Source organism: Chiloscyllium punctatum, chromosome 1, assembly GCF_047496795.1.
Source record: "Chiloscyllium punctatum isolate Juve2018m chromosome 1, sChiPun1.3, whole genome shotgun sequence".
In the NCBI taxonomy this organism is placed as follows: domain Eukaryota; kingdom Metazoa; phylum Chordata; class Chondrichthyes; order Orectolobiformes; family Hemiscylliidae; genus Chiloscyllium; species Chiloscyllium punctatum.
This window is the reverse complement of record NC_092739.1, coordinates 165,539,326-165,563,739: the sequence shown is the minus strand read 5'-3', so window position 1 is coordinate 165,563,739 and position 24,414 is coordinate 165,539,326. Positions and strand designations below refer to the sequence as shown.

The 24,414-nt window shown below is 43.1% G+C and overlaps 1 protein-coding gene across 1 annotated transcript; it reads right to left on the bottom strand.

Annotated features, from left to right (window-relative positions):
• Window positions 1-719: 719 nt before the first annotated feature.
• cct7 (chaperonin containing TCP1, subunit 7 (eta)) lies at window positions 720-22,226 on the bottom strand. Its single transcript, XM_072578088.1, has 12 exons — window positions 22,145-22,226; window positions 17,946-18,099; window positions 16,766-16,872; window positions 15,966-16,091; window positions 13,341-13,393; window positions 11,823-11,994; window positions 9,871-10,035; window positions 6,070-6,258; window positions 5,099-5,196; window positions 4,451-4,583; window positions 2,017-2,223; window positions 720-1,201 (listed from the first exon to the last, which is right to left on the bottom strand). Exons 1-12 carry the CDS (start codon window positions 22,148-22,150, stop codon window positions 977-979), a joined length of 1,635 nt encoding a protein of 544 aa, XP_072434189.1. The 5' UTR covers window positions 22,151-22,226; the 3' UTR covers window positions 720-976.
• Window positions 22,227-24,414: the final 2,188 nt, after the last annotated feature.

Genomic DNA, 24,414 nt, shown 5'->3' with positions numbered 1-24,414 from the left:
ATTCAAAATTTCACCATCTGTAGGATTTGAACCGAGGTCTTGGAATCTAGATTAGGGTCTATAACATTTAAATTAGGTTACTGTTCACGTGAAAACCTTTCAGTCATAATCACCATTTCCAAATGACAGGCAATACAAACTTAAGTTTGTTATCACTCTGCAAATTTGATCCTATGGAGCAGTGCACCCTCTCAGCTGCATGATCACATCACACTCCAAGGATTCATGCAGTGATCACTGTGCCAACGCATTCATTTCCAGTTTTTCAAAATGTCGTCAAGAGAAGTAAAAGGCATTTAAGACCAATTGAAGGCCATACAACCTCTTGATCCAGCTCTCTACAGTAGGATCTCTACAAGCACAGATCCTCAATAAACTCCAATCTTCCACATAGTTGCCATAATGGAAAACACATGGTCTGAAAAAATTGATTACAACCTTGAATATACTCAATTACAGAGTATCGCTGCCTCTCAAATACAGCATCCTCGTGAGTCCTAATGGATTACATCCTGAGATTACACCCCTCTCTAACCCACAAACCGATGAGCACATAAGGGAGAAAGGAAAAACAAAATGTTGCCAGGACTGCATGATGAATACTGTCGTGGGATGAAGTTAGAGTAGATCGGTTGGAGTAATTGGAGTAATAGTGTTTTTGCTGCAAAATTCGATGTAATACATAATACAAGGACCTCACCACACTAAAGGAGAGACAATTTAACCCAAAAACTGGAACTTTATTTTCTCCAGACATTTCTGTCCACAACTAAAAGTGATGAAAACAATAAATAGAGCTAAACGCTGCTGTTCCCGGGGTCTGACTCTACAGTAATAACATGAAGAAGCTGCTTGCAGTGAGTACCTGAGTCCAGTGACAATATGGTGTTAGGCCATAGTGCCAGCTAGACTCCGCAGCTTCTTGGTTGTTATTGTTGTCAGGTCAGAACAAGCAGAAACCACTTGCCAGGCTGCCTCAGTGAGCATGTGGCCTGCCTCTGCCCCGGCCCTTTGGCAGGGCTGATGAGTCCACAGTGGAGCGTGGATTTTTGATGGTCTCATCAACAGACAGGATCAAGCAGGCTGCCTCTGAGGCAGCGGTGAGGGCATTGATGCGCACCACAGCAGGCTCCCAAACACAGGACTCAAAATTATCAGCAATATCTTCATTGTTCACATCAACTCCGTACCACATTCCACCCTGTAAACAGAGGAGAGGTCATCAGGTAACACTCATGAAACCATCACCCCGTTCTCAGACTTCTGTTTCACTCAGGGCAGTGAATGCACTGTGCATTAAAATTCACTACAACATGACCTGTTCACCCCAGCCCAATATACAGCACCAATTCCACCCAGATACCCACCCTCCTCTCCCCAATATTAAACTCAAAGCCTCACACAACCCACCAACAGAGTTCTGCTCCCCAATAACTTTCTTTCAGCCCAGGGAGAGCTCCACCCACATAAACTGATGAAGCTCAATAATCATTCTGGTGTCTATATAGCAGGGTGGCACTGTTTCTGATCATTATCCAGCAACCCCTAGGGACAGGAAAAGGAAATCCTGGGATTGGTAAAACCTGATCAAGCAGGAATGCTAAGGACCAAGTGAGATAGCGAGAGAGAGAGAGAGAGAGCGAGAGAGAAAGAGAGAGAGAGAGAGAGAGAGAGAGAGAGAGAGAGAGAGAAAGAGCGAGAGAGAAAGAGAGAGAGAAAGAGAGAGAGAGAGAGAGAGAGAGGGGTGGGGGGGGGAGGGGAGGGGGAGAGAGAGAGAGTGAGAGAGAGGGGTAGGGGGAAGAGAGAGAGAGAGAGAGAGAGAGAGAGAGAGAGAGGTAGGGGGGGAGCGGAGGGGGGGGGGAAGAGACAGAGAGAGAGAGAGAGAGAGAGAGAGAGAGAGAGAGAGAGAGAGAGAGAGAGAGAGAGAAAGAGAGAGAAAGAGAGAGATTTTGTTTTAGGCTAGACTGTCAGACCTTTCTACAGAGTTGAGGGAGTGCCCAGACAGCCTGCCCTTACCTGAGCATGTTTGGCACGCAGCTTGTTGAGGATGTTTGTGGCATCAAAGCCAGCATTGTCACACAGTTGTCGGGGAATCACCTCAAGGGCCTTGGCATATGCCCCAATCAGCAGCTGCTGTTTGCCGGGGATGGTTCTCGAATAATCTCGTAAGTGCCTGGAGATTTCCATCTCAATAGCACCTCCCCCGGCAACAACAGAGTCATTCTGCAGATACACAAATATAAATGTTCAGACATTTGAATATCATGCACTTGCAATTTGCAAGTCACAGCAACATAATGATAAACAAGACAGGCCAATAGGATACATTAAAAGATGGGCCAGACCCCATCATCGTCATATTAATCAAAAAACAAGCATACTGCTGTTTAAGCTTGCTACTGTGTCACAAGTACACAAAGAACATGAGGTGAAGACCACACAGCCCCTACAGCCCACTCTGCCATGAAGTACAGTAATAGCTGATGTTCTAGGTCAACTAAAGTGACAAAATTTATTTGAAAAACAGGGGCAATTGTCACAACATTACAATTATTAAAGGAAATACAGTAGCAGTGACCTTGGACTTAGTGTGCACATATTGTTGAAGGTGATATTTTGATACATGGATGCATGTGGCTAAAAAGGCATACAAGATCCTGGGCTTTATAAGAAAAGATTAAAATACAATAGCGAGCAAGTAATGACAAACCTCACAGTCAACTAAAATTGTGTCACTAATTTGGGGCACAATGCTTTCAAAAGAATACAAAGGCCTGAGAGAAGGCACAGAAAAGGCTTACAAGGAAGACCGCAGGGATGAGCTACCTCTTTCAATCAGGCAGATTAAAGAAGCGTTATTCTCTTTAGAATAACGTTGAGAAGCTGTTAAAAGTGATCAACATCATGAGGGATCTAGTCAGAGCAGGTAGAAACAGTGCCAGTACTGGGAGCATTAATGACTAGAGGACACTGACTTCAGGTGAATGGCAAAAATTAAAACTATGAGGAAAAAATGCTATACAGCAAGTGGTTAGGGTGGAATTTATTGACTGCGAATATGCTGAGAACAGATACAAGTGAGGGTAACAAAAGGGGTTTGTAAAAAGAACCTGAAGTGAAAATATTCGCAGGGGTTAAAACTTGCTGAGTTTGCAGAGAGACAGTCGACCCTTCAAAGTCTGGTCTCCCTCCTAGCAGAAGGATGTTATGAAACTTGGAAGGGTTCAGAAAATATTTACAAGGACGTTGCCAGGAATGGACGATTAGAGCTACAGGCGGAATAGACTGGGGCTGCTTTCCCTGGTGCATCGGAGGCTGAGGAGGTGACGTTGTAGAGGTTTATAAAATCAAGACGACATGGATAGGTCTTTTTCATAGGCATGAAATAGACACGGTCTTTTTCCTGAGGTGGGAGAGTCCAGAACTAGAGGAGAGAGGTTTAGGGTGAGAGGGGAAAAATTTAAAAGGGACCGAAGGGGCAACTGTTTCCACGCAGAACGTGATGTATGTAAGGAATAAGCTGCCAGATGACGTACATTTAAAAGGCACCTGTATAGGAAGGGTTTAGAGGGAAATGGGCCAACTGCTGGCAAACGAGACTAGGTTAGGATATCTGGTCGGCATGGATGAGTTGGACCGAAGGGTCCATTTCTGTGCTATATATCTATGACTCTAAATGGTTTCCTTTTGTGTGTGTGAGAGAGAGAGAGCACGCGCGAAAGAGGGAGCCTGCGAGAGCAAGTGTAAGAGCGAGCGAGAGCGAAATCGAGAGTGCGCAAGCAAGAGCAAAAACGAGAGTGCTCGAGCAAGAGCGAAATTGAGAGAGAAAGAGCAAGCGAGGGAAATGGCGAGAATGAGAGCGGACGAGAGAGCAGATTGACAGTGCGAGCGCAAGAGAGAAGGAGCAGGATTGTTCCAAAAAGCTGGCACTGACACGATAGGGTGAATCACTTTCAATTATGCTGCAGCATCCTATGATTGCATTTCAGCATGTGTAAGAAGGGAGCGTTCACAGAGAACTTTTAGCTTGGGGACCTGAGCTGAATCCAGAATTTAAGAGGACGTGTCAATCTTTACTGTACTCTCAATTCAGAATGTTTCCACACTGGCACATGCCAAATGTGGAATTAAACAAAAGGGAGCTTTACTCTCAGCAGTTTTGTGGGAACTTACCGTACTCTCATTTAGACCCCTCATAGCTAAATGTGTACTGGCGCAGTGCACACATGCAATGCAGGCATAAGAAATTGTCCCACGTTCAGTCACAGTGCCACTGATCACATCATAGATGCTAGAGCTGGACTACAGAAACCACCCATTAACATGTTAATCTGTCTCCTGTACATTTTACTGCTTCACCAATCCTGTATGAAATCTCTAGGGCTCTTGCAGCACTCAGGGCTCAGTGGCTTGCCTCCAAAATGCCCACACAGCTCTTTAACTTTCTTACCTTGATGGCTCGTCTAACGATCATTATTGCATCATGAAGGGAACGCTCAGTCTCTTCCATAAACTGCTCTGAACCCCCTCTGAGAATGATCGTACAGGTCTTGGCCTTGGGACACCCAGTGAAGAAGTTATATCTGGACAGTGGGTGAAAGAATAGGTACAATTCAATGGAACAGGAATGGCTGCAAGACTCAAAAATACATTTTAGCATATTCCACCTGAAGTCATACAAGTCAGAAATACTCAGACTGGAGAAGAAAAAATATCAAATAGTAGGATGGCATTGTTTCTGACCCACGTTGACCCTGTAAATGCAGGAAGGATGTTCCTAATGCCTCAGTCGCTCAGTATAGGGGATCATTGCTTTAAGGGCCTTCTGGGATTAAGAGGTGAAATTTTTCACACAGGGTGGTAAGTCTGAGGGATTTTCTGCCACAGAAAGTAGCTGAAGTCAAAACACTGAATGCTTTCAAGATGAAGACAGATATAACTCTTAGGTCTGAAAGGATTTGAGGAGAAAGGGCAAAACAGGGGTTTTTTTTAGGTATGGGCTTCACTGGCTACATTTATTGTCCATCATCAATTGCCCAGAGGGCAGTGAAGAGTTAACCACATAGATTCCAGGTTATACTCAACCTAGCAGTTGTACCTTTCACTTCCAACCTGGGCCTCCTCAAAGAGTGTGCACTGACCCAACACGTCACCTGTCAACGCATTAACACTGGTCTGAATGGAACCACCGCAAGCCTAGAAAACAAGAAAGGCTAATGTATAAAAGTATATACAAAGAACAAATCTGCACCTGTTCTATTAACTAATATTGTGCAACAAGTCTCAACCTGCAAATCTCCTGGGTTATGAATGCTCGAAACGTACACTGATGTCCACATGTAGTCTAGGTTAGTTTTCTGGTCTATACTTAACTGACAACAGTCAATAGCCTGAGGAACAAGTGTTTCTGGCTGACAGCAACCATCCTGGATTATTTTATTATTTCCTGTTAAACAACGATGTAGGCTAGGTTTGGCTCTGATACACCCAACGGTCAATCAGCCAACTGATCTTGATGTCTGGTTCACATGTTAACTGGGGAGATGCTCTGAACAGCTGCTGATATCTATGAAAGCAACAAGGTTCAGCCATTGGCTTCTCAACGAGAAACACGAAGAGGAAAATTTACTTAGAATACCTGAATATCTTCTGCCTTATATAACACAGTTTTGTACCCATTCTGTACTTATTGATGTTTTGGAGAAACAAAATTATATCACATAGTATGTCAATTTAATTACCACCTACATGTATTTATTAAAAAGCTTACAATGAGCATTATTTCTGGTGACAGATTGCTCTTATTATATTTGAAAAAAGCTGAAAAAAAAGACACCTTGCTGAAGCTTTAAAAAAAAGCGTTGGCAAAATGTACCTTTTCTTAGCAATACTAAAGTTCTCTACTACCAAATGACTATTATATTAATCAGGTTAGATTTCTTACTGGTTACAAGTCTGTCAGCGAGATTGATCATTAGTGAAAATAACATTTCACAGCAAGGGAAATATAGCCAATTAGTTCTTGCAACACAACTCTATTTATTCATTAGAGAATGAAAATTCACTGACCATCATAGTTCGCTTAAGATCCTCCTCTGGGACCCTGCCAGCACAGAACATGTCTCTGTCTGCAAAATACTGGGTTGCCACATCTCCAATTGGAAGCTTAGACAGCACAACCTTGGCCCCAGACAGATGAATTTTCTCAAGTTTATCATAAAGGATATTCCACTCTGCATCAACAATTGCCTGATAGTCCTAGAAACAAAAGGAGATCAATGTATTTAATGGCAAGAGTATATCAACAGTGGAGCCAGTCAGTGCAATACAGTATCCTGGGGAAATGGGTTAACACAACTGTACCATTATTGTTAAGTCCAAATCCTGCAAGATCACTGTGCTTTGCTCAATCCCTGACCCATCATGGAGAAAAAATTCTCAGTAAGTACAGTTTGACCATTTCAAATCTAAGCTCAGCCTCTTGGAACTATTATTTCATTCTAACTTTGCTGCACTCCAATGTGAATGGATGTGAAGTTGCTGGTGTTGGACTGGCATGGACAAAGTCCGAAACCACACGACACCACGTCATAGCCTATCAGGTTTACTTGAAATCAGAAGCGTTCAGAATGTAGCCCCTTTGTGGCAATGGTGGGGTTACGCTCTGAAAACTTGCAATTTCAAATAAACCTGGTATCATGTGACATCTGACTATTTAAATGGAGTACGAGAAGAGCTTCTAACGAATAAAAAAAGAAATTGTGAAGGAGAGAGCATGGGGTTGGTGAAAGGAATACTCTTTTCCTCCATACACTGCATCAAACAGTCCCTATAGGGAGGTATGGCACTTTTCTATTCCTCAGCAGCCATCACGTGCTTTCTGAAAAATTGCCAACTGATGGCAAATAAGAAGTCACTTTGTATTGTGAACCTGCGTCCAGTGGAATCTGAACTACAACTACAACAGCCCAAAATCATTCCAAATGACTTCCAGAGTTAGCAGGAGAAACATTATTTCACTCCATCAGCCCGGACTCTATGAATCCAGCTTCCCAGTGTGAAAGCCAAGAGGCAAACTCGCTGAGGAAACCAGTGCCTTGTAATATGAAGTTGTGTACTGTATCTTTAAGCGAGGGTGAAACCTGTGTTGGCAGTGAGAGTTTGCAGGCACCTGTCATGTGACTGGCTAGAAGTCTCAGAGTACACTGCAAAATTGAAAAAATGTAACATTTGGCTACTATGTTCACAACAGTTCAAATTTAACCAGTTTAAATTATACCCCAGGATACTGAAACCTAATCAAATCTGAATTTTACCTTTTTGACAATATCGAACCAATGAGACAATCCGATGTTTGGGGATTTAAAAAAAGCAGACATTTTGAAAGCCAGTGAGATTAAACTGCCATCTGGAGAGAGACTGCCTTTCGAAACACTCTCTATCAAAAGGTACCTTTTTCATATGAAACATCTTTGCAGCAAAAGACCAAAGACGACCCATTGAGATCTACAGGCAGAGGAAGGCAGATGCCGATGACAGCCACTATCAGGTTTTGAAAATTAAGTTGATGCAATTTTAATAGGGGCTTTTACTGGATCAGTACAGGGGAACCTCGATTATCCGAATGAGATGGGTGGGCACTATTTCGTTCAGATAACTGATTATTCAATTAACTGATTCAATGCCTTTCCTCTAGGGCGCAGGAGTTTTCTATTAAGTTGCTCCCTGTTCAGGAGACGAGGCAGCAGCACACCACGCACAAGGCCCCGCCCCCAAACCCCACCCATCCATGCCCACCTCCAATTCCATCCAACACCACCCCCACCTGCCCCTCAACACTGCTCCCAAAACCCCAAACACTGCCCCCCACCTGCCCCTCAAACCAGTCCAACACCACCGCCCACCCCCCAACATCCCCACTCACCCCCAGCACTGTCTTCCACCTGGCCACCCCCAACCCATCCAACACTGCCCCCCCCCCCAACCCCATCCAGTACCGCCCCCTGCCTGCCCCCACCCACCCTGCTCCCCCACGCGCCCCTGCCACCCGACGACCCCCAACCCCCTTGGGGGCAGCCAGACTGGACACCAACAGAGAAACTGCTCCTACCTTTCTGGGGTAAGTCTCCAAATAGCACACACACACACAGACAGCCACAAACACAACTTTTTAAAACTTCAACTTTTTGACAAGTTCCACCTCTGCCCTGTACTGGACAATGTTAGATTATCTGGGGAAAGGGGGTTTAGGGTTCACCCCTATGTAGAACTCCAGGGATAGTGTGGGGAGAGGGAGAGAGGGCTGGAGGTCAGTCATTTAGAGACAGTGCCTGGGCTCTCATCTATGTCCAGGACTGTTCTCAGCAGAGATCGTTTTTAATCAGTGTAAACAAGACTCGATCAGGGTTGAAACAGCTCTTTTATGTAATGTTTCTAACCGGACCTTGAGATCTCCTTCGGATCATCCAATATTCCGATAATTGATATTCGGATAATCGAGGTTCCTCTGAATATTGTTATAGAGTTGAAGGTAAATAACAGGTCTTTAAGAGAAAGAAGGCTTAGAATTATAAATGGTTGTTTAATGTTCGGTTTTAGAGTTAAAGAATAAATTGATATTTTTACTTTAAACAATCAAATCTGGAAGTCTTCTATTACTCATAGTTTAACAGATTATGAGGTGAGGTGAGTTTTTCTGTGTGTGTTTGATTTAAATAGCAGAGAGGTTTACTGCCGTGTCATTACACTTGCAACTTCTAGACCTTTAGACAGAGGCTGAGTGGATGAATAGAGATAAAACCTGATAACAACAGAGCAAAATCAAGCTGTTATTCCTATACATTTCACACCATGCATACTAGTTATCACAGAAATAACATGCAAGCTGTGCAGTGCATGGAGTTTTAAAAAGCTGCTGAGAGACCAGCAACTTTAAACTGTGATAATTTTTAAATAAGCTGGAGAGCAGTGAGCAATTAGATTTTAGTTATTGGGATGGTCTTGAACTGTACTACCTTGCATCAAAGAATCTGAGAATTGGTCACGTCTGACAATAGTCACAATGAGGAAAGAAAGGGACATTGTCAATATACTAAGCAGCCTGCTAGATTGGCAAATCCACCACCAACACAGTGACAGCAGTATGCACCCTCTACAAGCTGCAATTTTGCAAATCACCTTACGATAGCACCTTCCAAACCTAGAAGGACATGGGTAGAAAATACACAGGAACACCTTCACCACATGCAAGTTCTTCTCCTGGCCATACCCTATCCTGACTTGGAACTTTATCTTTGTTTCTTCACTGTCACTGTATTAAAATCCTGGAACACCCTCCCTATTAGCACTATGGGCGAATCTAACCTCAAAGACTGCAGTGATTCAAGGCAGCAGTTCACCACCACCACATGACAATTAGGGGTGTACAATAAACGCTGGTTTTGCCAGGAAGGTCTACATCCTATGAATAAATTTTAAAACTTACTCAAGCATTTATACTTTTGGATCACTCAAACTAATACATTGTTTAATTAAATGGGAACCAATGGATGAATGCTACTCAAGAAACATGAGCTATTATAGAATTCCAATTTCCAATGACCAATTTCAAACCTTTTCTCAAACTGACAAATGTTCTCCTTATTGAGGTGTGGTATCAGAGGTACTAACATCTCTAAATTGTTGCCATAGATTATTAATTCTTCACCACAGTCAGTATAGTCAGTTAGTTACTAAGCAGAATTCACTGAATATTAAACATGAGTAACAAACCTGGCTAAGGTTCCTTGGCAAGTCTACACCAACTCACATTAGAATTAAAACTGATGTTACTACATGAACATGAACCATGCCGTCCTTGAGAGTACTGACCTCAACACTGTTCACCCGAATCTCGGCATTATCCTTCTCAGCTTTGAGCTCCAGCTCCACATTCAGAAGTGCAATTTTAGGTTTCTCGTACTTCTTGGGTTGCATTTCAAATCCAGCATAAGAGAATGTTTTCTTAAAGGCGACGCCAGCTATTAGTTGAGATTCCTATGATCAACACCAAACAAACACAAGAGGAAACATGTAAAATTCACTGAGACCTGGTGTATCTAAAAAATTAACTTTCAGATATAAATTTTGAGGAACATTTATAAACAACAGAGGTGAGATATAGTTGATGTATTCTTTTGTACACAGGCTGATAGATTCCAATGTCACTGTGCATCACCACGTCACACTCAGTAAGACTGTCACACATCCAGATCATAACTTCTGAATGTCAACTATCCAAACGTACAAGTGGAGAATAAGTTTATTAGTATTCAACAAAAAGGTTAAAATATAGAATGTAGAATTCCTAAGTTACTATGGCTCAAGCGTATATTATCCGTGGCCACATGCAAAGGATCCTGATGATCTCTGACACTGTTTCTTATAAACGCCCTTTCATTATACAGTATATAAATATACATAACTACACACACAACTGCGCAAAAGGGCAAAGTCTCTGTGCACTCTTAAATAGAGGACAGACAGGGTCTCTAGTGGTGCATGGGTCAGTGAACAGAGACTAGACAGGGTCTTTGAAAGTGAGGATTTTGGTGAAGAGAGCATGGACAGTATCATGGCAGTGTGTGAGGCTGGTGAAGAGAAAACCATCAAGGCCTCTGGCAGTGGGTGAGTTAGTGACTAGAGAACAGACAGGGTCTCTGGCAGTGTGTGAGCTGGTAAAGAGAAAACAGGGTCTCTGGCAGTGCATGCATTGTTGAAGAGATAAAGAGTTGGATCTGAGAGTATTTGGGGAGAGAACTGATGAAGGTCATGCAGCTGATATTGTTTATATGGACTTTCAAAAGAGACTAGCAGTTAACATAAAACAGAATCCAAAAACCTTCTTCAGATATGTACACAGTATTAGGGCAGTAAAAGCAGGAATTAGATCATTTAGGGCCCAAAAAGGTGAATGAATAACATATTAAGTGAATACTTTGAATCTGCCTTGAACAAAGATGCTGGATCAAGCTTGGAGCTGATCTACAAGGAGTCCATCCAATCTGCCCCTGCCACCTACACCCCACACCTCTCTTCTCTGCACTTGGTGGGCAAAGATCATCCATCTGGGCTTGGCCTACAGAAAGAAAATGAGGGGCAGTCTCCTCATATTGGAGAGGGGCTACAGCCTCACTGCCTTATTTGATGCACATTTCGATAAACAAACATGTATATGCTGCTGCAAGAAGATTTGAATTCGGAAATTGGGATGTCTAACTGCAGTTATAGAGCTGTGTTTGAGCGCCAGTGGAAAGGCAGGGGTGAAGCACTGGGTGAATTGCTTCTTCAGAGAGGCAACAGAGATACAACAAGCCAATACCCTCCTACTAAACTGCGGCCATTTTATGATTCTGTTGACGTTTGGTAAACTACCAAAGACTTATAACTCATGCAACTGGAGGGACAGTGCCAACAATTAGGGTTGAACGTAAAAAATACACTGGCATTCTACGGGACTGGTATTAGGGTTGTTATTTTGAGTTATACAACAATGGGTTCACAATGCTGCCGACACAGTTAAAAATGCAGTAAACAAAAACAACTGAAGACTTCAGGGAAACTTGTACTGGTGAAATGGACAGGATGAATGAAACCTAATGCAGAGATATGCAAGTGATACAATGCACACGTGTTAGCCACAATTTTATATCAGGTGAAGCAACAAAGAAAGCTTATGCATGGCTGCATAAAATTCTAATTTTTCTTTAGAACAGATAAAGAATTTAACGCATACAAAACAACGTATACTCTATCGAACAGGTTCAAAGTCAATAAATACCAACCTCTAGACCTCCTCCCTGAACTTTCTTTATCCCAATCATTTTCAGTGGGAGAAGGTCATCCAGCATCATGACTGCATCTACCACCATCTTGGAGAAGAAACCTTTCTGAAGGGCAATCAGTTTGGAGCTGAGGGCAGTAGCAGCACATTTCTCAAAAAGCTCTCTCTGAAGCCTGTCAGAGTGGGATGAAATAAAGTAAACTTTAAAGCAAAGAACCAACATTAAAATCACTAAGGCAAGTTTATTCTCAATCCACATCCATACTTATAATGGAATTATGACGACATCCACTTGATTCCCAGCACAACCCTCCTCCACGGGTCATATGTGCTGCACTACAATGAAACACCCCACCACGAATGGATTGTAGCTGCACTGTGTAATTTCCAGTTTGCAATACTGCAAAACTTCAGGGCTTCTTTAACAGTACCTCCCAAATCCATGACCTTTACCAGTGAAGTGGAAAAGAACAGAGCTTCATGGGGACATAATCAACTCCAAGTCAAACACCATCCCAACTTGTAACAGAAATATGCAATCAGTAACAATCAGCAATTCCTACCAGACAACAATGTGGAAGCACTTTTACCAATGCAACCACTCAATGGAAGTGTTCCTGCACTTGTGCTTGGAAGATGCCATGGAATGAAGAGAGGTGACTGAGGAGTGGACCAGAGTATCACCAAGGGAACAGATTCTGAAAGGGACAGGAAAAAGAATGTGTTTGGTGGTAGCAGCATTTTGGAAGGGTGAAGGGGAGGCGATGGCCTAGTGGTATTGTCATTGATCTGTTAATCCAGGGTCCGAGGTAATGTTCTGGGGATCTGGATTCAAATCCTGTTAGGGCAGATGATAGAATCTGGAATTAAGGGTCTAATGAAGACTGTAATTTCTCTGCCAATTGTTGGGAAAAACCTAGCGGGTTCACTTGTGTCAGTTAGGAAAAGAAACTGCCATCCTTATCTGGTTTGGCCTACATATGATTCTGACATCAATGTGGTTGACTCTTAACTGCCCCCTGGGCAATTAGGGATGGATAATAAATGCTGGCCCAGCCAGCCAGCGATGCTCTCACTCTATGAATGAATAAAGAGGAAATGGAAGAAATAAGATAAGAACAACCCTAACATGGCATTAGAGATAAATGAAGGGGTGGAAGCAGAAGTACACAAAACGGGATGGGCAGGTTTGAGAGTCCTATCAATCACAATGACAAGGCATTGTTTGAAAGGTTCCAAAGAAGTCATAATAAGCTTGAAATGTTAACTGTTTCTCTCTTCACAGATGCTGCCAGACTTGCAGAGTTTCAGTTTTTATTTCAGATCTCCAACATCCATAGTAGTTCGCTTTAATATAACAAATCGTCAATTGAAGTACAAAAAGAAAGAAATATCAGAAGCATCAGCATCAAAGGTGCCATGGGACAATGGAAGGGACCACTACTCAAAACAGGGTGAGACAATGCTTAATCCAGATAGCTACACAGAACAGTGGATTTATAGTAAATATAACACTTACTCTTTGCTGTCTTTCTTCACAGTTACAGCAATGGCTTTGATCTTTTCCAAGGCCTATTCCCAAAAAGAAAAATCAGAGTCAACTGCAAAATAAGACATGGAAACATTGAAAATAGGAGTTGACCATTCAGCCCATCAACCTTTCAACTTGATCATGGTCAATCCTCTGCCTCAATGCCACACTGTAGATCTCCCCATACCCCTTGACATATTTAGCCTCTAGAAGTCTATTTCTTTAAAATGCTGAATGGTTTTGCCTCCACAGCTTCCTGTGGTAGAGAATTTCAAAGGTTCATCACCTTCCGAGTGAAGAAATTTCTTATCTCAGTCCAAACTGACCTGTCTTTCCTGAGATAGTGACCCCTTGTTCTGGGCATCCCTGGCAAAGGGAACCATCCCTACAACCAGCTGATCCAGCCTGTTAGAATTTTATATGTTTCAAGAGATCCCCTTTCATTCTTCTAAATACCAGTGAGTACAGGCCCAATTGATCCAACCTCTCCTCATACAACAAACCTGCCAGTCCAGGAATCAATCTCATGAACCTTTCCTGCACTTCCTTTATGATAGGTGTACTCTTTCTTCTGTAAGGAGACCAAAACTACACTCAATGCTCTAACTGTGATCTCAACAAGGTCCTGCAAGGAAACTTCCTTGCTCCTGTACTCAATACCCACTTGCAATAAAGGCAACCATACCATTTGTCTTTCTAACAAGCACTGGCATGTTTGACTTCAATGACAAGTATACAAAGGCATCCAGGTCCTCCTGTCCATCAATCGTTCCAATCCATCACCATTTAAAATATATTCTGCCATTGCTTTTCCTCCTAAATTAGACAACTTTACACTTATACACCTTATATCTGCCATGTATTTTCTCACTCACTCATTCAACTTATCTGATTCACAATGAGGCCTCTGAGTCGTCCATACCATTCTCACTCCCACCTAGGTATGCATTGGCAGCAAAGCTGGAAATTTTACATGATTCCCTCATATGAGTCAATACATACCATGAATAGCTGGTGTCCAAGCTCTGATCTCTACAATATCCCACTTGTCACTATCTTCCACTTCGAAAATGACCCATTTACTCCTACGGTTTCCTGTCTGTTAACCAATTCTCAATCCATGCCAGTATATTATCACCAATCCTATATATTTTGATTTTCCACAATAGTCTCTTTTGTGGGGCTTTATCAAAATCTTTCTGAAAATCCAAGTATGCCATATTCACTAGTTCTCTCTCATCTATTCTACTAGTTACAAACTCAAATCTACTCCAGCAGATTTGTCAAATGCAATTTCCATTTCAAAAATCCATGTTAACTTTGCAAAATCACATTGGTATTTTCTAAGCATGGTGTTATCACATCTTTTATAAATGACTCCAGCATTTCCCCTACTACGTATGTTTGTCAGATAAGTGCGTAATACTGGCTTTTCTGCCTCCCTCCTTTTTTAAACAGTGGGGTTATAGTCACCATCCTCTAATCTGCCACGAATGTTGCCAAATCGATGTAATTTTGAATGATAACAACCAATGTATCCATCATTTCCATGGCCACCTCCTCTAGTACCCTGCTCTGTAGATGTCCGGAGGGTTCCTCAGTCTCTACAGTATTGTGCATACATCCTGTGTTCAATGAACCATTAGCAGAGCCAATGTGCGTTTAATGAGTGCTGATGACATATGGGAAATCAAAGGAAATATTTATAAACCTGAATCAAACAAGAATCAGTGAATCCTCTCCTGTATCAACAGCAATTTGTGGAAATCACAAAAAAGGCATTATACAAATGAAAGTTAAAGTAGTAAATCATTCCAAGCCACTTCACAGAAATGTAATTAGCTAAGAATTTAATAAGAGATATTGGGAAAGTTGGTGCATAGTCCAGTCAAAATTGAACTTTCAAGAGATGTCTTAATGGGTGCAGAATGAAAATCCAGAGTTTTGCATCCAAGCAGGTCAGGTAAGGCCAGCAATAATACAGCAAAGGAAATGGGATGGGAAGGAAGAGAGAAGAAATGCATAAAAGAGTTAAAGAACCGTAGAGTTGCTAAAATGTTGTCAGATGCAGAGACAAGAGGAGGTGTGGCCAAGAAGTGATTAAGAAGCTTTTACATTTGATATTACCAAATCGGGAGCTAGTGACTAGACTTTTATGAAATACAAATTTCACCCCGTGCCATGCTAGGATTTGAACCAGTCTCCACAACTATTAACCTGGGGTTCTGCTTTACTAGTACAGTGATTTTGCTACTATGCTGCTCCCCTGCACATAATTCCAAACCCATAACAAGATTGGTTCCAACTGAATCTAACCCAGACAAACATTTTTGCTTACTGTTTAATGCATTTTGACACAAAATATCAATGTACATGTCATGGGAAAGATTAAAGAGAGACAAGATGTCATAAATCAATAAACTGAAATGCCTATCAAGGATTACTTTCTAGGAAACACTATTAATGCACAAAAAATCCTTAGGCTGTGAAAGACAGGAGATCTGTGCAGTTCCGAAATTTGTCTACACATGGACATTAAAATCCCCTGTTAAGATCCACAACGGCATGTATTAAATGGCAACACAGCCAACAAAAATGCAATTGTCTCATTACCAGCTCAGTAGCTCTACGGAAGGATCGGATGATAATCTGGGGGTGAAGCCCCTCTTCCACATAGGGTTTGATCTGTCTCAGAAATTCTGCAGCTAGTAGAGTAACAGAAGTGGTCCCATCGCCCACCTAGATAGATACAAAAATATCAAATTAATGTTTTACACGTTTTAAATTTCATCCTTATAACCATTAATAATTTCAGCTCATTTAGAAAGAGCTGAAGACAGCCTTGTTACTACTGCTCCATTGTAAGATGTAATTCCCTAGTGTCATTCTGATCTGCACTCCCAGTGTGACCTAATGACCAAGAGTGTGAAAGGACAATGCGATCTGCTTTCTCAGGAAGCAAAATGACAGTGCGACCCAGTGCCCAGAGTGTGACCCACAGCCGCAGTGTGACAGGAGTGTATGCGACCCGCTGTCCCACAGTGTGAAAGGAGTGCAGTTGACCCTCTGTCCCACAGTATGAGCGGAGTGTTTGTGACCCCCGTACCACAGTGTGACAGGAGTGTATGTGATCCTCTGTCCCACAGTGTGAGTGGAGTGTAGGTGACCCTCTGTCCCACAGTGTGAACAGCGTGTTTGTGACCCTCTGTCTCACAGTGTGAACGGAGTGTAGGTGACCCTCTGTCCTAGACAGTAAGCCATTACTACAGAGTGAAAGGACTCCGAGATTCTGAAATGAATGATTCACTGTTTGCTTTGAGTTATCTGTTCCAGATTGTCAGAGGACTCTGTCTGAGCCTGTCTAGTAGTTCTTTTTAAAAGAGAGGAAACTAACAACCACTCATTCAACTTACCTCAGCATCTTGTGATTTTGCAATGTCCACAAGGGTTTTTGCAGCTGGGTGAACAACATCAAGAAGCTTCAAGATAGTGGCTCCATCATTTGAAACAGTAGCTTTCCCTAAAAAAAACAAACCACCCATTTAATGTATGAAATTCTTCTGACTGCCTAATATGTGCCATCCAGTTGCACATGTAAGCCTTGGTCTATGCCTGATTAAATGGGATGTATTGGAGACATCAGGGACATCAACATCCTGCTCTACAATGGAGGGACTGAACCAGTTTACACTCCTTATTGAATCTGATGACTGCTACAAAATCTATGTATAGAATTCATTTGGGAATGGCACTTTATCCAGTCGTGGTAACTCGCATGGCCAAACAATGTGCAAAATTGGGCCAGATGGGCACAGTCAGTACTCTGTTTGCCACAAAAAAAAATGCTATTTAATATCATTTTGGGATCTAAGTCTTTGAAATGTAAAGCCTATGTCCCTGGTATTACAGTGGCACTGTAATTCATATTCCATATTTTTCAATTAGGAGATAGGAAGAACATATTTTTGGCTCATTAGCAACATCCATTTTACTATTAGCATAAACAGCTAGCTCCATCTATTATTCAAACTTTTGAGATACCTTAACCTTCGAGAATAATCACAGGTAGACTGGATACTTTTCCAAGCCAAAAGTAATAGCTTTAGGCCTGATCATGAGTTTGCACAATGTATAGTGAGAATGGTCTGTTAGCGGAAGACATTAATCTACAGATTGCTTTGATACATCCTGTGGTGTGTGCTATATCAGCATCATGCATGCAACGTGATCAAATAATTCAGGTCCTATTTATAAGCTTGCTGACAAAGTCAATCAACTGTAGAAATCCCAACATGCCTACTGAGTAGTGATGGAAGGTTTAAGACAGTTAGCAGTAGAAACCTCTGCCCAATTTCTTAACAAATTAAAATATAAATAATAAGCTCAATGACTCTATGACAGCAATTAGGAGAAACTTCTCAACATCCTTAAGATTTCTTATGTTTCAACATTTAAGGACTCAGTTAAAAACAGGAATTGATTGTTTAACCCCTCATGTCTATTCCTCCATTCCATGAACTCAGAACTGATGTTCTAACTCTGTACATAGTTGGGAAGATAGAAACATTGGGACAAGGTGTCCATTATCCCAACCTCTGTCATCCACGATGAGCTTGTCCATCCCACGTGGTCCAAGTGTGGTACGAACGGCCTCAGCAATAACCTGGCAGGCATTAATATTGCTGATCAGCTGTGGAGTCCCTTGGGAAGTGTCTGTTCCCTCCTTGAGGAGGATAACTGGTGCGGACTGGAAAAGACAACCAAATCTCGATTGGTTCCATTAATATTTGCACATCATAGACTTAATGAGTCACTTTGTGAAGTTTAAAGTTCAGAGTACAAAAGCCACTCAGTTTGAAAAGAGCAGAAACCAACAGCATAAACTAAGAACTGGTATTAGAATCACAGAATTTTCTTAGAAAGAAGCAGACAAAAGTACTTTGGGTGAGTTTTGCAAAGTGCTATCCATTCTTTCCCATTCTTCTGTTCAGCCCATTAAAATTTTAATTGAAACTTTTATCTACGGCAGTTTTTAAAACTAAAATGGCTTCTGTTTGCCCAAATGTTTCATTCTGTCTTGATTGTGTTCAGTAATTTCTCAGTTCTGTTAATAACGCTGATTATGACTGCGAACAGGACTGAGTGGATTGTTTCATGTGGAGGTGGGATGGACATAAATCGACCAAATGGTATCCTTCCATAGTGCAAATGACCATATGACTATATTTTGCAGTTCATACGTGCCTGCAAACTTTGAAAGCATACCTTGTAGATGATAAGAACTAGGAGCAGAATTAGTTCAATCAGCCCACTGAGTCTGTTCAACATTTCCATGTTTGATATCATGGCTGACATGCTTCTCAACCCCATTCTCCTACTTTCTCCTGTAGCCTCTGATCCCCCTTGCTACTCAAGAATAAAGGCACTCAGACTTTTTCTGGGATTTGAATTTGGGATATCTTGCATAACAGTGTAATACAAATCCCTAAGCAAGAACCATAGCTCAAACCAACAAGAGTCTTCTATGTTTCAATGAGATTATTTCTGATTCTTCTAAACTCCAGTGAGTAGAGTCCCAACCTGTTTAGCCTTTGCTCAAAAGACAATCTCTCTATACCAGACCTTCATGCTTCTCTGACCTGCCTCCAATGAAACAATATTTTTCCTTTAAAAAAAAGGGACCAAAACAGTTCACGGTACTACAAATCTGGTCTCACCAACATCTTGTACAGCTGCAGTAAGACTTCCTGACTCTCATACCCCAATCCCCTTGAAATAAGGGCCAACATTCCATTGACCTTACTGATTTCCTTCCGCACCGGCGCACTAAATAAAAACCAAAAGTTCTGACGAAGGGTCACTCGACTTGAAACGTTAATTGATTTCTCTCCACATATGCTTCTAGACCTGCTGAGCTTAGCCAGCAATTTATAGTTTTGTACATGTGCTAGCGGTGTTTCATGCACAAGTATCACCAAGCCCTTTTCTGCAGTTTTCCTTCACTTAATACTTCACTCTTTTGTTCTCTCTTCCAAAGTAATTTTTTTTCCTCTTCCAGAGGCTGTTCTATACTCAATACCAATGAAGAGAGTTCTAACATGGGGAATGGCAAATATCAAACAAAACATGATAGATTAATAACCAACAGTAAAGGAAGCACAAATTATACAAAGGTAGTGAAAGGGTGGAGATAATTACAGATAAAAGAGGAGATAGTCCTGTAAAGGCATTAAGTGCATCTGTCTCTGGGCAGTAGTGACAATGGATAAAGATGTACAGATGGCACTTTAAAGGGGTAAGGTTGATGTCAGTATGATACCAATCAAGCCACTTGCTTTGCCCTGGGTCGTGCCAAGTTTGAGTGTTGTTGGAGCTGCACCCATCCAGGCAAGTGGGGAGTATCCCATCACGTTCCTGGCTTGTATACAGTGGACAGGCTTTAGGGAGTCAGGAGATGAGTTACTTGCCTCTGACCTGGTCTTCCTGCACAAAATTTGCAAGTCTGGTCCAGTTCAGTTTCTCATCAATGGCAACCCTCAGGGTGTTGATAGCAGGAGGTTTAGTGATGGTAATGCCAGTGAATACCACACATCTCATGTACAGAACCTTGTTTACACACTACATGGATTACAACATGCAGTGCTGGTATTGTACACCACGAAGGGTGTACTGAACTCAGAGTGGGTAACAGCACCGAATGACAATGTTGAAATTAAATTGGAGTCAACAGAATTGCAATGTTAACTCTACTTTCTCTTCAGTGGGGCTCAGTGGTGAGCACTGCTGCCTCATGGTGCCAGGGACACAGGCTCAATTCCACCCTGTGCAGTGTGGATTTTGCACATTCTCCCCATTTTTGCATGGGTTTCCTCAGAGTGCTTGGCAATGTTATATTGCCCATGGTGTCCAGGAAAGTGTAGGCTAAGTGGATATGTCATGGGAAATGCAGGGTTACAGGGATAGGGTCAGGTGAGTCTGGGCAGGTTGCTTTCCAGACAGTCGATGTGGACCCGATGGGCCGAACGGCCTGCTTCTCTACAGTAGGGATTCTACTCTACATGCTTCCAGGGCTGTTGAGTTTCTTCAGCAATTGCTGTTTTGTTTGTTTCAGATCATTTAAGACATGTGTTCACCTTGATGAGAGAAAGGCCCAAAGCTGGGGCATCTCTCTCTTTTCTGCAAAACGCAAGTTCTGTTCCCTGGCTTTAACAGACAGCAATGTCAGCATTCAAGAAATAAATCTTGTTCAGGACACTGGGACAGCTTATCATTTCTTGTAACACTGGCTGTGGGATCTTTAGCATCCAAATAAACAGCAGACATCATGATGTCCCATCCGCCAGGCAAAAGTGAGGACTGCAGATGCTGGAGATCAGAGTCTAGATTAGAGTGGTGCTGAAAAAGCACAGCAGGTCATTTTCATTAGCAGAGGGATTGAATTCAAGAGTCGTGAAGTGATGTTGCAGCTGTACAGGACTTTGGTTAGGCCACAGTTGGAGTACTGTGTGCAGTTCTGGTCACCTCACTTTAGGAAAGATGTGGAAGCTTTGGAGAGGGTGCAGAGAAGATTTACCAGGATGTTGCCTGGAATGGAGAATAGGTCGTACAAGGATAGGTTGAGAGTGCTAGGCCTTTTCTCGTTGGAACGGCGAAGGATGAGGGGTGACTTGATAGAGGTTTATAAGATGATCAGAGGAATAGATACAGTAGACAGTCAGAAACTTTTTCCCCGGGTACAACAGAGTGTTACAAGGGGACATAAATTTAAGGTGAAGGGTGGAAGGTATAGGGGAGATGTCAGGGGTGGGTTCTTTACCCAGAGAGTGGTGGGGGCATGGAATGCCCTGCCCGTGGGAGTGGTAGAGTCAGAATCATTGGCGACCTTTAAGCGGCATTTGGATAGGTACATGGATGGGTGCTTAATCTAGGATAAAAGTTCGGCACAACATCGTGGGCCGAAGGGCCTGTTCTGTGCTGTATTGTTCTATGTCAGGCGGCATCCGAGGAGCAGGAAAACTGATGCTTTATGCAAAAGCCCTTCCTGACAAAGGGCTTTTGCCCGAAACGTCAACTTGCCTGCTCCCTGGATGCCGCCTGACCTGCTGTGCTTTTCTTGCACCACTCTAGTCAAAGTCCCATCCGCCAATCCCATTCTGGGTGTATTCAGATGATTACATGGGACCCATGGTGTGATTTGACAATGTTCCCAGAGACTAAATAATCTAAATGGGTTGACACAGGATACCTTTCTGGGTAGTTCTGGGAGTACCCACAAGGTACACTGACATCCGGAGGGATGACAGAGGTTGTACTGAGCAGATCACTGTTACACCCCCCCAACCTCCAGTTAAAATGATCAGTGTGTTGGGGTGGGCCCCACCAGCCAGCTCCAGGTGCCTGACCCCTTTAAGAGATACTGGGATTGCTCAGACTCGGGCTCCTAGTGCCCCACACGCCGTTTTAACGAGCCCGGGGGCGGCGGTGTTATCGGTATCTCTATCCCCCACCCCAAACACACACACACACACACACATATATATATATACACACACAAAACTACCCTCACACACCCCCAACCCGGCCACCGCCGAGGCGAGGCCCAACTCCACCCCCCTCTCCCCTTCCTCTACCCCGGATACGGGGTAAAACACCGCATCCCGCGTTAACATCGCCTTCCTCGCTCAGCTCCGACCATCCTCTAACTATCCGGCGCCCCCTTTCACCGACAAAACCATCCCGAGCGGGCGGATGGCGCCGGATTACATGGCTGACCCCTCCCAACCCTCACGCACCATCATCTTGAAGCCTCTCTGAGCGCCGCCGCCGCCAGAACCTTCCAGCAACTGACCACGCTCTGACGTCACACGCACGGCGCCGTCGCCATGGGAGTAATAGATGCCTTGAGTGCCAGCAAGAAAGATGGAGTCCTGATACTGGCAAAAAGAGATCTGTGCACTGAGGCAAATAGAAATCTAGACACGAGGAGAAGTAGGGATCTGTATTGGGAGGGAAAGGGAGATCTCTACCCTGGGGAAAGTAAGGATCTGTATACTGAGGGGGTGGGGGGGTCGTATTGGTCTGCACCCTGGGGGAAATAAGGATCTGTACATGGAGGGGGATGGGGGATTATTGGTATGTACACTGGGGAAAGGAAGATCTCTACCCTAGGGGAAATAAGAATCTGTACACTGAAGGGAAATAGAAATCTAGACACGAGAAGTAGGGATCTGTACGCTGGGAGAAAGAGAGATCTCTACCCTGGGGAAGGTAAGGATCTGTACACTGAGGGGAAATAGAAATCTAGACACTAAGACAAGTAGGGATCAGTACTGGGGGAAATATGGATCTGTACACTGAAGGGAAATATTGGTCTGTACACTCGGGCAAGGGCAGCACGGTTACTCAATTATTAGAACTGCCTCCTGACAGCACGAGGGACCTGGATTTGATTCCACCCTTGAGTGACTGTCTGTGTGGAGTTTGCATGCTCTCCCTGTGTCCATGTGGGTTTTCTCCAGGTTCTCCGGTTTCCTCCCACAGTCCAAAGATGTGCAGGTTAGGTAGATTGGCCATGCTAAATTGCTCATAGTGTGCAGGGATATGTAGGTGAGGTGGGTTAGAATCATAGAATCCCTACAGTGTGGAAACAGGCCCTTTGGCTCAACAGGTCCACACTGACCCTCCAAAGAGTAACCCACCCAGACCCATTCCCCTATTACTCTACACTTACCCCTAACTAATACACCTAACCTACACATTCCTGAACACTACGGGCAATTTAGCATGGCCGATCCACCTAACCTGCACATCTTTGGACTGTGGGAGGAAACTGGAGCACCAGCGGAAACCGATGCAGACACAGGGAGAATGTGCAAACTCCACACAGACAGTTGCCCGAGGCTGGAATTGAACCCGGGTCCCTGGCACTGTGAGGCAGCAGTGCTGGTTGAGATAATCTTTGGAGGGTCAGTGCAGACTTAATGGGTTGAATGGCCTGCTTCCACACTGTAGGGATTCTATGAAGCAGAGTTCTGTACACTTGGAGAAATAGGGATGTGTACTCTGGGGGAAACAGGGATCATCCCACTGTGGGACAAAGGGATTTGTCCACTGGGGGAAGATTGGATCTGTCGTCTAGCAGAGAAAGGGATCTGTGCACTATTTTGTAGGAGCAAAGGACAAGAGTAAGCCATTCAGCCCATCAAACTTACTCCACCATTTACTACTATCACAGCTGATCAAATATTTCAATACCTTTTACTCCCCCATCATATCCCCATAACTCTTTACACAGTTGATAAAAAAAATTATCAAACTTTGTAGATACAGATATATAGATATAGATACAGAAATGTACAGCACAGAACAGGCCCTTTGGCCCACGATGTTGTGCCAAGGTTTAATCCTAATGTAAAATATAATGACTTAACCTATGCACCCCTCAATTCACCGCTGTCAATGTGCATGTCCAGCAGTCGCTTAAATGTCCACAAAGACTCTGCTTCCACCATCACAATTGGCAACATATTCCATGCATTCACAAGTCTCTGCGTAAAGAACCTACCTCTGATGTCTCCTCTATACCTTTCTCCTAATATCTTAAAACTATGACCCCTTGTACCAGTCAATCCTGCCTGGGGAAAATTCTCTGGCTATTGACTCTATCTATTCCTCTCATTATCTTGTATACTTCAATCAGGTCTCCTCTCTTCCTCCTTCTCTCCAGAGAGAAAGGTCCGAGCTTATTCAACCTTTCTCCATAAGGCAAGCCCTCCAGTCCAGGCAGCATCCTGGTAAACCTTCTTTGCACCCTCTCCATAGCCTCTGTATCTTTCCTATAGTCGGGTGACCAGAACTGGACACAATATTCCAAGTGTGGTCTCACTAGGGACTTGTAGAGCTGCAGCAAAACCTCGCGGCTCTTAAACCCGATCCCCTTATTAATGAAAGCCAAAACACCTTATGCTTTCTTAACAATCCTATCCAATTGGGTGGCAACTTTGAGGGATCTATGTACTTGCACACCCAGATCCCTCTGTTCCTCCACAATGCTAAGAATCCT

Excerpts from the sequence above, each read along its gene's own strand:
- cct7 (XM_072578088.1), bottom strand. Across the intron at positions 13,394-15,965 it reads TCCGTAGAGCTACTGAGCTG|GCCTTGGAAAAGATCAAAGC; the intron begins GTAATGAGACAA and ends TTTTGGGAATAG. Across the intron at positions 5,197-6,069 it reads ATCTTAAGCGAACTATGATG|GCTTGCGGTGGTTCCATTCA; the intron begins GTCAGTGAATTT and ends CTTGTTTTCTAG.